This window comes from Carica papaya, chromosome 7 (genome assembly GCF_054855325.1).
Source record: "Carica papaya isolate Zhongbai chromosome 7, ASM5485532v1, whole genome shotgun sequence".
Taxonomy (NCBI): Eukaryota; Viridiplantae; Streptophyta; class Magnoliopsida; order Brassicales; family Caricaceae; genus Carica; species Carica papaya.
Genome location: NC_142315.1, coordinates 26,068,459 through 26,083,923, shown reverse-complemented (window position 1 = coordinate 26,083,923; position 15,465 = coordinate 26,068,459). Strand labels below are relative to the sequence as shown.

Sequence of the window (15,465 nt, the reverse complement as noted above, 5' to 3'; positions counted from 1 at the left end):
CTCAATGCACACCTGTGAGCTGGCATTTAGTAATTTCTTGAAAAATAAAGGGCATTAAGGTAATTCCATAAATTTGTAAAAAGTAAAATTAGATATTAAAAAAAAAAATGTAAAGCGTTTTAAAAAAGCAAAAAAAAAAAAGTCGGCTGCAAAGTAAAAGAGGGAAGCCGGTCCCATTTAAAGATTAGGATGCCTCGTTAATGGTTTCCCTTCCAAATGCCCCTTTATTTCATCGTAATAACAAAAATGCCCTTCGCCTCTTCTCTCTTGCTACTTTCAAATATTTGGAACCGTCCTTTATCTTCCAACTGTTTTTTTTTTTTTGAAAAAAGGAGAAGAAAAAATAATTTCATTTAATTACATGGATTTAGAGGAATAAAATCTTAAATTAGCGGTTTAAATTTTTTTATTTAAATTAAAAATTATGAATTTAAATTTTATTAAAAATATAAAATTAATTAATTAATAAACAAACTAATAATAATTAATTTATGATATTTAATTCAGTATTAACTTATTAATTTATTAATAAAACTATGATAATTAAATTTAAATGAGTAAATTTATTTAAATTAAAATAATTATAATAAATTGAAAATTTTATTTATTTATTTTTTCATAAAAAAATATATGAATTTTGAAAGTTTTTTCATCTCTTTAGTTTATGATTTTATTGACAAAATTTCTTGAGTTTATATATGTAAATAAAAATATTATTATTTTTTATTTTACTAAAAAGTATATAAAAAAAGTTTTACTATTTACGTTAAAATTGTTTTAAAATAATTGTTATAAATTTAGGATTAAATTAAAATAAATAAAAAATGTAGGTATTCGTTTGAATCAACCTTCAAATCAATTGACACATGCCATGCTTGAGACCACAGCGTCCGTCCATGTCGTTTCGCGCCCTTTCACTCTTTCAAAACTTCATCCGTCTCTGCAACAACTTCTGGTCGAGAAACTGCTAAAAATCTTGAAGAAATGTGGATCAACCAAGTTTGTACAACAAATTCACACACGAATGCTCGTAAACTCCATCAAAAAAGAAAACTTTCTTCTTTCGAAAGCCATTGACCTCAACGACTACGCTTATGCCTCCCGCCTTTTCTCGCAGATGCAGGAACCAGACGACTACGCTTTCAATGTCATGATCCGCGGATTAGCCACCACATGGCGAAAGTTCTCCGCCACTCTCGAACTCTACTATGAAATGAAGTTTCAGGGCTTAAAGGCAAATAATTTCACTTACCCTTTTGTGTTCATCGCGTGCGCGAATCTTCCGGCGCTGAATCATGGAAAATCCGGCCATTCATCGATTTTTAAACTTGGGTTGGAAAGGGATGCTCATGTTAATCACTCTTTGATTACTATGTATGCTAGGTGTCATGAGCTGCGCTGTGCGCGTAAAGTGTTCGATGAAATTGCTGAAAGAGATTTGGTTTCTTGGAATTCAATGATTTCTGGTTATTCCCAGATGGGTTATGCCAGAGACGCGGTGGGTTTATTTGGGAGGATGAAGGAGCAGGGTTTTGAGCCTGATGAGATGACGCTAGTTAGTGTTCTGGGGGCATGTGGGGACTTGGGGGATTTGAGTTTTGGGAGGTGGTTGGAGGATTATGTTGTGGAGAAGAAGATAGCAATGAATTCGTTTGTGGGGTCTGCGTTGATTGATATGTACGGAAAGTGTGGGGATTTGATGTCAGCAAGGAGGATATTTGATGGAATGAGGAAGAAGGATGTGGTCCCCTGGAATGCCATGATCACGGGGTGAGAAATTCTTTTCTCTCTTTGTGGTTGCTTTGCTATCTGCCGTTTAATTAATGGCTTTCTTATTGAGCTGGATTGGTCAATATATAGCTTATTAGCCAAAGAAGTTTTACTGATAATAGATGATGGTGAAACATTATTGTTAGCATTATCGTTGTGAGAACACTGGGTACTATAATTATCTGTTGACTCTCTTGTCTTGAGATATTGTAAACGAGCTAATTTGCAATGTTCCCCACCTTCTGGTTTAAGTTTGACTAGTTAAACCAGCTGGATTTGAATTTTGCCATAATCTGTCTGGGAACTGACTGTTAAAGAACATTTGGTTTTTCTTGGGAGCAAAAAGGTAGTCCCTTCTATCACATTAAAGGATAGCGATTGAATTAAAGAAATACAAAATGCAAGTAGTGAAGATGAGCTTTTCCTGCATCTAATGGTCCAAACGTTAATTACAAGTAGAAAAATACAAAAGTAAGACTGAAAAACACCTAAAAACGTTGCTTTTTTCATTTCCTTCTCTTTCCGTCCTTTCTATACTGATGCATTCTGGGTTCCAGTTTGAGGGCAAAAAAGTGTACTGCCATAAAATCATGGGACATTTGGTTTTAACTGTCAATAGAAAATCATACCATAAAATGATGGGACATTTGGTTCAACTGTCAATAAAATTTCATGTAGTCGTAACTTAGTGCACCTTCGGGTCAAAGTGATTCACTCTGCGAATCATGTTTGATTTTTCTATCTGTTGTGTTCATTTGCTAATATCCATTCCGGTTATTCAAAAGTATTTGCCATTCTTCTAATCTGCCACAGATATGCACAAAATGGAATGTCAGATGAAGCACTGGTGCTGTTTCGTGGCATGAAAGAGGCAGGAATAAGCCCAGATAAAATCACATTGGTTGGAGCATTATCCTCATGTTCTTCAGTTGGGGCCCTTGACATGGGAAAATGGATTGAGGTCTATGCATCAGAAAGAGGTTTGCAACATGATATCTTTATTGCTACTGCTTTAGTTGATATGTATGCAAAATGTGGGAGTTTAAACGATGCATTAAGAGTTTTTGAAGACATGCCTGTGAAAAATGAGGTTTCCTGGAATGCCATGATCTGTGCCCTTGCTTTTCATGGTCAAGCCCGAGAGGCCTTATCACTATTTAAGCGCATGTCAGAGGATGGTGGGACTGCTTGCCCAAATGATATCACATTTGTTGGAGTACTTTCTGCATGTGTGCATGCTGGACTTGTGGATGAAGGTCGTGAATTATTTTATCAGATGAGTTTATCATTTGGGTTAATCCCAAAAGTTGAACATTATTCTTGCATGGTTGATCTTTTGGCACGAGCAGGACATCTTCAGGAAGCTTGGGATATTGTAGAGACGATGTCTCAAAAACCGGATGAAGTCATATTGGGGGCATTGCTTGGTGCCTGTCAGAAGCGCAAGAATATAGATATTAGTGAGCGGGTGATGCAACTACTTCTAGAGATTGAACCTTCAAATTCTGGAAACTATATTATCTCGTCAAAGATATATGCTAACTTGAGAAGGTGGGATGATTCAGCAAGGATGAGGATATTGATGAGACAGAGAGGTGTAACAAAGACTCCGGGCTGTAGCTGGATTGAGATTGGAGATCAACTTCATGAATTTCATGCAGGTGATGGCCTACAACATAACTCAATGAATATTTGCCAACTGTTTAATTTGCTTATTGAAGAAATGAAGAGGGAAGGTTACATTCCAAAGGTTGACCGTATATAATGATGAAAAGTTGACTTCTTACTCACCATTCATCAATCTTATGAGGAACTGGAACATGAAACTTTTCATGGAAATTTTTTGGAACCTGCAAAGGGATCATGCAGAAGTACAAACTGAGGTACCAAAAGACAACCGGTCTCTCTTTTGAGGATAAAAATGATAAGAGTTAAGGAGGATGTTACATTTTGAAATCTAATATTTTGGTACCAGTGTAGCCTAGCAATTCTCTTTGGTCATGACCATTGCGGTTTTCAATTGGTTGAGGAATATCTAGTTCGGGTTACAGCTACTGCTATTAAAGAAAGTTCATGGCTACAATCTCATTGAAATGCAAACAGAAAGGCTCCTTTCCACAATTGCCAATAACACCTACGAATATTCCATGAGTTTGAACCTATGACCTCTGTGAAAAGAATGAAGCACTCTACCACTTCGGTTGATCTGGAAACAGAAGGACTCATTTGCATTGGTTAGGCCTGGATGGGATGTACAACTTATTTGGTTTCCTGGTCATTCTGATAACAATGCATTCTCATGGCATGTCATGTGGATTGTCCCAAGTTAAACAATGATGTTCGCATGGATATCTATATATGACGGGGATTACATAGTTGCTTGACAAGTTGGAGAAAGCCCTTTAAACTTCAATGGCTTTTGGTTTATGGTTGTCAAGAGCAAGACACTGAAATTAGCTATGGAGATTAGCAGCTGTTTGAAGTGGACAATATGGGAATTGGGTTTTAGCCAACAGCAACATTTCAGGCCTAAAATCTCACGCTGAGGCAAAAATCACAATGCTAACCTACCCTCTTCTCAGGTAACCTTTTACTCTCATTTGGACATATGACTATCTTGTTTGCCAGACAAATCATTCATATAGCCCATACTTGCAGGGCCTCGAAATTTTGAGCTCTCTTGGCTGGATCTCCATGACATTTTCTTTTAAAATTAGTAAGAGATAAACTATAATATTGTAATACTACAAACTCCAATTCATATAGCCCATATCTGATTTGTTTTAAAGTGAATTTTTAATAATTTTTTAATACAAATATATATATATTTCATATTTCAAAAAATATAGATGATCATGCATTAATTTTCAAAGTTTCAGTGACTAATTCATCTTGAAAATTTACATTAAACTTTTTTTGAATAATTAATTTAGGTTTAAGATGACATGAGTAGGCATGTGGGAGAAAATGGAAAGCTAATGGAGGAGACTGTCATGAACTTCAATTCAATATTCAAATCTTCCAAATTGTATTCTCTTAAATTCACACGTCCTTCCGCGTCAGTTTGTTAGGTTGAAATCATTATTACTGAGAATGTGATGATAAATTGTAATTAAAAATAAATCATTTACTTTACTATAAGAAATTCACAACTAAAAAATTATAATAAACTAATAATATTTCATTTTGGTATATACATGATCATGTCTGTATAATTTAATTATAATTAATTAACATTAAGATTACAACTATGACTACTATAACGACCCTGAAATATTTAAAGGAAATAAATTATAAATTAAGTGCGGAAGCAAAATGAATAGTTAAGGTTTACATTTTTTATACACTAACTTAAAGTATTGAATAGTGTTACGAGAATTACTCTTTTGAAAGAAATACAAAAAAATAAGTAAATAAGTGAAAAATAAATAAAACTAGCATTCTACTCGCAACTCTTTTGTGAGTCGGATTCTGGATCTTGATTCTCTTGATTTGAAATGGTTAAATAAAAAATAAACTACATTAGTCTAGTAAAAATATCATGCTACTTACCGACATAGAAATGAAGTTTGGTAGAAAATCAAAATAATTAATGGAGCACTTAATTAAACAAATACATTTATTAATAATAAAATCATTTACTGTTCACTTATCGTAGCGCGATTTATAAAAAATATAACATATAAAGACAATAATATAACACTTATCATGATTTCATATGCAATCGGTAACATGTACACATTATAAATCTATATTCAATAAATCAAATAACAACTGTCTATTTCCATCAGTTTGCTGGTATCCATTAGGGTTCATAGGGATGTCCCATCTATGCGTGAACTTTTTCCTTTAACATTATCAATTAATGGGCGTCCCCATATCCCATCAAATATAAGCGTCAAATTACTAAACCTCAATATTCCATCCGGTATGAGCGTAAAACGAGTCGTCCCCAGACCCTATCCGATATGAGCATCAAATTACCAAGTCTCGATACCTTATCCGGTATGAGACAACGTTCACGGTAGGGTTCCTTATTATACCCAATCTGTCCACCATCTCCCAGGATATCTAATAAGATTGCCGTTTCATCCATTCACTTAATCACACAATTTTTCGTTTTTTTTTAGTCTTCATTTTCTAATTCAATGGTAATCATATAAATCAAACGATTCATGTAGCGTCCGGGGAAATTGAAGAAGGAAAAAAAAAAAAGGGGGGGGGGGGGGCCACGTCAGCAGACCCAGTCAGCAGTCCCGGCCAACCAGGACCTGCCACGTGGTAAAACCATGTCGACCGGGGACGGACCACATTGGCGATCCGCGTACGCGCGATCAGACGGCCCAGATCAAGCGTGCGTATGGACGGCTCAGATGAAATCGCACGGACGGCCCAGATTTAATCAAAAAACGGACGACCCAGATTAAAACAAAATGGACGGCTGAGATCAAAAGGCAAAAGGGTATAAATAGAACCCCCACACCAGACCATAAAAACCCTAGCCGCCTGCCCTCGCCGGAGAAGACGAACCAGACGCCGGAGACGCCGGCCGCCGCCACCCGCCGCCGCACCGGGGAGATTTCCGACCGCCGATCGAGGTAAATTTCATACTCCCGATTTGTTTTTCCACGCTGATTTCCCCTGTGGCTAAATCGGAGCCAAAATCCCGGCCAAACGGTCGGAAAACACGGTCGAAACCCAGCGGCGCCGCCGCGCCCCTTCTCGGTTTTTGCCTCCGATGAGGCCCTTCCCGACCTCCGTTTAATGCAATTTTTATATCACCGTGATCACCATTCTTCTCTCTACAGGTTGATCGGAGCCGAATCACCAAAACACGAACTTCACCGGAGAGCCGCCGCACCCGAGAGCACCGCCGCCGGTAAGCTTCAGTTTTCGGTAATTTTTTGGCCCCCCGAGGGCCCTAGGGTTGTTTTATCGCAAGGATCGATGTAAGTGTGGCCGAATTCGGCCGAAAACGGCCAAACCTAGGCGAATCGCCGTCGCCGGAGCACGGCGGAGCCGCCGTGCCGGAATTGCGATATTGGCCAAAAAGGGGCCCTGGGCCTAATTTGAGATTTTTTGGAACACGTGCAGGTACCAGTAGTGCGTTTCAGTTCCCCGGGAAAAAATTCAGGGAAAATTAGGGACAGCCTGTAGGCGCACTATGAAGCCGTGTTCGGACCCCGAAACGAGTAAGGACCCCTCACCCTATTTCCTATCACGGTTTTAAAGTTCAATAAATGATAAAACGGTATTTCATGAATCAACGAATGTGTGAAATTGCTTAAGGTCGCTAATGGAGCCCGAGTCTAGTGTGTTTGTCGGTTAACTGTTATTTGGCATGTTTTACAGTTTTAAATGCAGTATGAGGTTTGATGTTTTCATTTTATAGTTTCGTGTGCATATTGTACTGTTTTATTGATTATGGATTGAATGACTAGGATATTGATGCTGTATGTTGTCTGTTTGGCATAAATTACTGTTTTGCTTGTTTGTATGTAGATTAATGATGCTGATTGAGGAAAAAAAGAATGGAAAATTATGTAAATGGGTAATTGTATAATGTGGTCAGCCTGACTAGATATCCTGAGAGATGGTGGACGGACCGGGTCCGTAGGGAACCCTACCGGGATTGTGGTCTCCCATACCGGACGGGGTATGGAGATCTTATGTGTTTTGGCGCCCATACCGGACGGGGTATGGGGACGGCCCTGGAATCTGATTTCAAGTGTTAAGGGTTAACGGGTAGCGGGACCCCTATGGATCCCTATAGATACTAGTGGGCTGGTAAATGAGGAAAATATGTCGTGTAATGATTGAATTACAAAAGGCGTGATAAGTATTATGTTATACAGTTCGCATATGATTTCATGATGATGATAATGTTATTGCTTTCGTATACTGTTTTATGAATTTCACCGAGGTAGGTAGATGGTGAAAGATTTATTATTGATAAAAGAATTTGTTGTAAATTATGCTCCATTGGTCTTTTTGTGTTTTCTACCCACCTTTACCTCCGTGACGGTGAGATATCGTGATGTCTTTACTGGGCTAGTGTAGCTCATTCCTTATTTAATCATTTCAGATCAGGAAGACATCGTTCCCGAGCCGGTTCCGCAGGAGGACGACGAAGAGGACGCCTAAAGACTCCATAGTCATATTCCTAGCTTTTACTTTCAAGTTTCTCCTTTAGGTAGTTTGATCTTTTATATTTTGTGAGCACGTTTTTGGTTTTAGTGTAAGAGATGTTAATCGAATTTTGACTTCGCTTTCGCATTTGATATTTTTAATATACATTTCATTTTAAATTTCTGGGGCCGTTATAATTCATACATTCAAAACTATAAAATCGATTAATGAAATACTATCATGCAATTAACTGTAAAATAATTCAACAGAATCAACAATAGATAACTTCTGGTTCTGCCTCTATTAGTAACCCGTGATTAATTATGAATATTTTTTAAATTACATAAAATACCGTATTACTATTTATTTAGACTTCAATTCCATAATAGGGAATAGGGTAAGAAATTTTTACACAATGTGACGCCCGAAAAGATAACCTGTTGACTGCGTCTACTATCAGTCCCCAGATTTCTTGAATTTTTTTTTCGGGAATTAAAACGCACTATAAGTACCTATAAATATCACAAAAACCCAAAATTAGTCTCAGGACCCATTTTTTGGCCAATTCTAGAATTTTGGCCTGGCAGCGGTTCGCTTCAGGTCGACTGTTTTTAGCCATTTTCGGTCGATTTTGCATTAATCCCTGTGAGAAAACATGTTAAGGGGCCTTAGTTGGTCGAAAAAATACAAAAAAATTGAAACTCACCGGCGACGGGCCTCTCCAGTACGGCAGCTCCTCTGGCTCACGTTGCAGTTGGGTATTTTTCTCTGATTAATCTGTAGAGAAGGAAATGGTGATCATAATGGTAGAAAAATTACGCTGAACGGGAATCGAAAAGGACCTCATCTGAGGCGTTTTGTGAAATTTTCTGCGGTGGCACCGCCCAGTTTTGCTCGCAGTTTCTGATAAATCCGCTGGTCTTTTTGCTCTGATTTGGCCATGAAGGTGTTTAAAATTGAATTTTGAGTAAAGAAATTTTTTTTTACCTCTTTTGATGGTCGGAAAGAGCTCCGGCACGGCAGTGGGTGGCGATGGCCTTCTTCTTGGCGACTGGATCTTCTTCTCCAGCAAGGGTGGTCTGGCGGCTAGGGTTAGGGTTTGGTAGAAGGGAGTTATTTATACTCGTCCCCTTTTGATATAGGCCATCCATCGCATTTGATCTGGACTGTCCGATAGCGATTAAATAGGAAGTAAATCTGGATTGCTCATCACAATCTAATTTGAACCGTCCGATCGCTTTAAATAGGGAACAGATCTGGGTTGTCCGTGCGTGCGAGAACGGATCTAGACCGTTCGATCGTAGGCAAACGGATCGCCTGCGTTGTCTCCTGCATGGCACCGCATCAACGTCCGTTGCCACACGGCGTGTTCTGGTTCATCGGGGCTGCTGACTAAGCGTCCTACGTGGCACAAATTTTCTAAATTATATTTTGACCATCGTTTTTTGATTTTTCTTTCAAAAATGCCTACAGAACTCAAATTTTCACCATTTTTTTCCCAAAATCGTTTTCAATTTCATCCTCCATATAATTTTTTAATTTTTACACTAAATTAAAATTAAAAAATTAAAAAATTAAAAAATTACAATTATAAATTAATTTAATTTATATTAAATTAAATTTGGGCATTACAATTATAGTTTATCGTTATTAATTATGGAAGACCTTAGAAGAATTAATTACCCTATTGCGTTATCATCACAAGCCAATTAACATTGTATGTTATACAATAAGATTAAAAAAAGGTTTATCTTGTATACAATTTGACTTATTCAATCCAATATATATAATAATTTATTAAAATTGTTGTTTTAATACATTTTTAAAGCACTCAAATATAATTTAACCATTTAATTTTTTATTAGAAAATTAAAAAAAAAACTAAATATTTGAAATAAATAAAAAATATCAAAAAATAAATTGTAATAAAAATATTAAAAATTAAATTACTATAAATGAAACGACCCAGAACTAGAAAGGGAAATAAATTATAAATTGAATTCGTAAGTGAAATAATAGCGTTAGAGTTTACATTCCTTACACAATAATTCAAAATATCCAATAGGGATACGTGAATGACCATTCTAAAAGAATAATAAAAAATTAAAGAAATAAATGTAAAGTAAACAACTGAATATTCTATTTGCAACCTTCTTACGAATCGGGATCTAGATATTTGTCATCTTGATCTAGAAAAGTTAATGAAAGAGGGAGCTACACTATCCAGTAAGAATGTCACACTACTCATCAATACAGAAATGAAGTTGGTAAAAATCATGAAAACAACTAATAGAGCTCTTAATTTAAACAAATTCATTTATCATAAATAAAATCATTTATTGTACACTTACTGTAACGAAATTTTCAAAACTGATCTATAGAGGCAATAACACGACAATATCATAATCTCATATTCAATTAAGTAAGAATAATAACTTTTTTTTTATCTGCCTGCTGTATCCGTGAAGATCCATGAGATGTCTCCATTACGTGTGAACTCTTATTCAACATTGTCAACTAACCAGCTGTCCCCATACCCCGTCCGATATAAGCGTCAAAAATACCATCTCTCAATACCCCGTCCGGTATGAGGGTGAAATAGGTCATCCCCATACCCCGTCCAATATGAGCGCTAAAATACCAATCCTCGATACCCCGTCCGGTATAAGACAACGTTCATGGTAGGATTTCCTATGCACCCGGTCCGTCTACCATATCTCAAGATATCTATTAAGGCTACAATTCATTCAATCACTTAATCAAATAATTTTCTGTTTACATTTAATTTCTAATTTCACAATTTAACTGTAAATCACAGAAAACAAGCAGTACATGCATCAAGAAAGCATAACTAAATCATCATACCAACTTCAGTGCATTATTATGCATTTGAAATTGTAAAATCAATCAAACAGGATAAACAATGAATAATAACCGATTTTGACTCCATTAGTAACATGTGATTAATTACCAATATTTTTTAAATTGTACAAAATATCACATTATTTATAATTAAACTTCAATTCCATAACAAGGAATAGGGCGATTGATTCTTACGCGAATCGGTGTCTGAACGCTAAACTTTCAGCTGCATCTACTGGTGGTCCTTAGGTTCTCTAAATTTTCTTTTGGAGATTAAAACACGCTCCAAGTACCTAGAAATACCCCCAAAAAACCCAAAACCAGTGTCAAAATCATTTTTCGGCCAATTTCAGAATTCCGGTACGGCGGCACCGTCATGCTCCAGCGACGACATCACCACACATGGTGGCGGTTTGCCTCGAACTGGCAATTTTCAGCCAGTTTCAACCGGTTTTGTACTCATCTCTGTGAGAAAACACGTTAAAGGGGTTCGGTTAACTGAAAAAAGTCAAAAAATAGAAGTTTACTGGCAGTGGGATTTTTCATTGTGGCGGCTCCGCCTGCTCACCTTCGCAATTGAGCATTTTTCCTCGGTCAACCTGTGAGAAACAGAATGGTGAGTACAATGGTAAAAAAATTGCACGAAATGAGAATCAGGAAGGGGCTTATTGGAGGCAGTTTTTTATTTTTTTCGCAGCAGCGCCACCCAGCTTTACCTGCGGTTTTTGGCTCATCCACTGGTCCTTTTGCTTCAATTTGGCCACGGGTGTTCAAAATCGAATTTCGAGCTAATGAAATTTTTTTACTTTTTTTAATGGTTGGAGGTGGCTTCGGCACGGCGGCGGGCGGCGGTTAGCTCTCTTTCCCGACGATTGGTTCTTCTTCTCCGGCGGGGGGCTGGCGGCTAGGGTTACGGTTCGGTGTGAAGTGAGATATTTATATCCGTCTTCCTTTAATTTAGAGTGTCCATCGCGTTTGATTTCGACCGTTTGATCGCATTTAAATAGAAAATAAATCTGAACCGTTCATCGCGATTTGATCTAGACAACACGATCGCGCCTGATAAGAGAATAAATCTGGACCGTCCATGCGTGGGGGAACAAATCCGAACCGTCTGATCACGGGCATGCAGGTTGCCAACATGGCCTCCCGCGTAGCACTGCATCAACGTTCCTTGCCACGCGGCGCGCTTTGATTTGTCGGGGCTGCTGACTGGGCAGTTCTATGTGACACATTTTTTCTAAATTGCGTTTTGACTTACAGTTTCCGATTTTTCTTTCAAAAATATCCCTAAAACCTAAATTTTCATAATTTTTTCGTAAAATTATTTTCAATTTCATCGTCCACCTATTTGTCCTGATTTTTACATTAAATAAAAATTCATAAATTAAAAATTTATATTTTATATATTAATTCTAAAATTTTAAAATTAATTGCGGGTGTTATAATAAATATTAAATTTTTTGAACTAATTTAATAATTTATTTTAAAAAATAAAACTAAATATTAAAAAACCAAAATATCTATAATATTTTTTATAGTACACAAAATTGAAAAGTACCATATTATATATTTTGGTTTCCATAAAAATGATTATTTGGTGTGGATTGGTGACATAAGTCCACTAAAACTTGTAGGGTTTGGTGAGAGTTGACAAATAGCACCAATTTTTACCACAACTTCTTATAAAGTTCATTTGTTCCATTCTTTTTCCTTTTATTTTCAACGAGGATAAATAATTTTTTGTAAATATATACATAAAAATTGAATATTGTGTTTATTTAAGTTAAAATTTAGAATGCCATGATCTTCAATTTATTCTCCTATATGTGTATATATATATATATATGTCTAATATTAAATGATTTCTTGAGATATTCACTTAACATTAAATGAATTGATTTTAGTCCTAGATTGCTTTATACTAATAAAAACACCATTCATTTAAGTTAATTGCTTTTATATCACAAGTGGCCAATACCATTTCCAATTCTTGCGAGGTAGTAGCTACTAGGCATGCTCAATGAACAAATTATGTGGGTTCGCATCGGATCAATCATATATATATATATATATATGTATATATTGTAAATGTACGTATAGACAGAATTGACATATATATATATATATATATATATATGTTTGAAGGTGGGTTTTGACATTTGGTATGATCGTGACTCAGCCATAGTATAAATAGTAAATTAGTGGAAGTTTATTGAAATTGGCCATAATTACAAAGAGATTTATTATTTTTAAATTAGTAAATTAGTGGAGGAATAATTTCTTAAATTCGAAAAAAATTCTAATCACATAATCGTGAAATAAAACACAATAAATAAAAAATAATTTCTTCTGCTTAAAAAACGAGTACACTTTTTTTTTTTTATAAAAAAAAGATAAAAATATTATAAGAAATTGTAACTTGAAAATAATTATTTAATTTAGAAATAAAACGACCCAATTATCACCAACAGATACGTGTAGGACATAATTAAAATAATGCATGCAGATGACTGATGACTTTTGACATTTCGGCCAATTAGTAGCACTATGAACATGGATAGCAATGGAAACTTTGAAACGAAATGTAATTTGATGATAACCACATTTAATTCTTTATAGGATATACATATAATATATATATATATATATATATATATATACATACATACATATACACATATATAATTGTTTGGATTGAAGGAAGAAACCCCGAAATTAGAGTCAAATTAACACTCGGCAGTATTGGTTGGTGCTGGCCACAAATATCGATTGTAATCATTAATAATATATCCGGTACCAAATCTTCCATCTTTTATACAGAAAACAAAAATCTGCCATTTTCTAATTATATTTTACCTTATTGCTTGGCCCCACATCTTTCTCTAATATGTATATATATGATTATATTATCATGAAATGCATGTATGTATAGTTTACAAATATCATAACTAATAAGAGGGTGGTTACTTCAAATATCATTAAAAATAATGAATTTATTATTTTATAAGAGTAATATAAAATAATAATACTTAATTTTTAATATTTAATTCAATAGATTTTTAAGTTTTAACATGTTCGTCTACTTATGAGAATTTAATGATCAAGTTAAATTTTATTTGTAGAGATCCAGAATTTAAAAGAAAATAAAATCATAAATTAAATGCGGAAGTGAAATAATAGAATTATGGTTTACATTCCTTATACAATAGTTTAAAATACCCAATAGGATTACGAGATTACGAGAATGTTCATTCTAAAAGAACAAACAAAAATCAAAGAAATAAATGAAAAGTAAACAACTGAGCATCCTAGAATGACATTCACTGGTTTTTGAAGGAGTTCGGGTTAGTAAACTATTCACAACTCCCTTGTTGATCGGGATCTAGATCTTGATCATCTTGGTCTGAAATAGTTAATGAAGGGGTGAGCTACACTAGCCCAGTATGAATATCACACTACTCACCGATACAAAAACTGAAGGTTGGTAAAAATCATAAAAATAACCAATGGAACTCTTAATTTAAGTAAATTCATTTATCATAAGTAAAATCATTTATTGTATACTTATCGTTGTGAGATTTCTAAAACCGACCTATAGAGACAATAGTTCAACAACATCATAATCTCATATTCAAGTAAGCAAGAATAACAACTTTCTCTTTTTATTTGCCTACTAGTATCCGTGGGGATCCATAGAGATGTCTCACTACACATGAACCAACATCCAACCTTGTCAACTAATCGGCCGTCTCCATACTCCGTCCAGTATTAACGCCAAAAATACTATCACTCAATACCCCATCTAGTATGAGGGTAAAATGAGTAGTTCCCATATCCCGTCTGGTATGAGCGCCAAAAATATCAATTCTCGATACCTCGTCTTGTATGAAGCGATGTTCAGGGTAGGGTTCTCTATGTACTCGGTCCGTCCACCATTTCTCAGGATATCTAGTAAGGTTATCATTCATTCATTCACTTAACCAATTAATTTCTGTTTACATTTAATTTTCAGTTTCATAATTTAACCGTAAATCAATGCAAGAAAAAGAATACATGCATCAAGAAAATACAAATGAATCATTTTACCAATTTCAGTATATTATTATGCATTTAAAGCTGTAAAATCAAACAATCAATTAAACAGGATAACAATAATAAATAACTGGTTCTGATTCTATTAGTAACCTGTAATTAATTTTTAAAATTTTTTAAATTATGTAAAATACCGTATTATTAATAATTAAACTTCAATTCGATAACAGGGAATAAGATTAATGATTCTTATCCAAGTCGGTATTCGAAACATTGAACTTTCAGCTGTGCCTACACATACCTAAAATTGGTGTTAAAAACCTTTTTCGACCTATTTTAGAATTCCAGCACGGCGGCACTGCTGCCTGTGGCGGTGGTTTGCCTTGGTCTGGCCCTTTTTGGCAAGTTTTGTCCGGTTTCGACCAATTTTATATTTATCCCTACGAATAAACACATTAGGGGGCCTTGGTTGGCTAAAAAAAGTCAAAAAATAAAAAGTTACAAGCAGCAAAATTTTCCAGTGCGGCGGCTCTGCCGGCTCACCTTCGCCATTGGGTGTTTCTCTTTGGTCAACCTATAGAGAACAGAACGATGAACACAATGATGAAAAAATTACGAGAAACGAGAATGAGCTCATCGGAGGCAGTTTTGGGTTTTACCCACGGCAGC

At 35.4% G+C, this 15,465-nt stretch overlaps 1 protein-coding gene across 2 annotated transcripts; it reads left to right on the top strand.

Moving 5' to 3' along the window:
* Window positions 1–824: 824 nt before the first annotated feature.
* On the top strand, window positions 825–4,540 carry LOC110811116 (Pentatricopeptide repeat (PPR-like) superfamily protein). Of its 2 annotated transcripts, XR_002539082.2 has the most exons (3): window positions 825–1,770; window positions 2,584–4,352; window positions 4,429–4,540. XR_002539082.2 is itself a non-coding variant. In XM_022037499.2 (2 exons), exons 1-2 carry the CDS (start codon window positions 872–874, stop codon window positions 3,533–3,535), a joined length of 1,851 nt encoding a protein of 616 aa, XP_021893191.2. In that variant the 5' UTR covers window positions 825–871; the 3' UTR covers window positions 3,536–4,540. The 2 variants fall into 2 exon arrangements, 1 of the variants encoding a protein (XP_021893191.2); XM_022037499.2 differs by having other exon boundaries at window positions 2,584–4,540.
* The last annotated feature ends 10,925 nt before the right edge of the window (window positions 4,541–15,465 follow it).

What these genes read in the sequence shown, in the direction of transcription:
- LOC110811116 (XM_022037499.2), top strand. Translation starts at nt 872, where the DNA reads ATGCTTGAGACCACAGCGTCCGTCCATGTCGTTTCGCGCCCTTTCACT. An exon ending in TGGAATGCCATGATCACGGG is followed by an intron (nt 1,771 to 2,583) that starts GTGAGAAATTCT and finishes AATCTGCCACAG; the next exon opens with ATATGCACAAAATGGAATGT.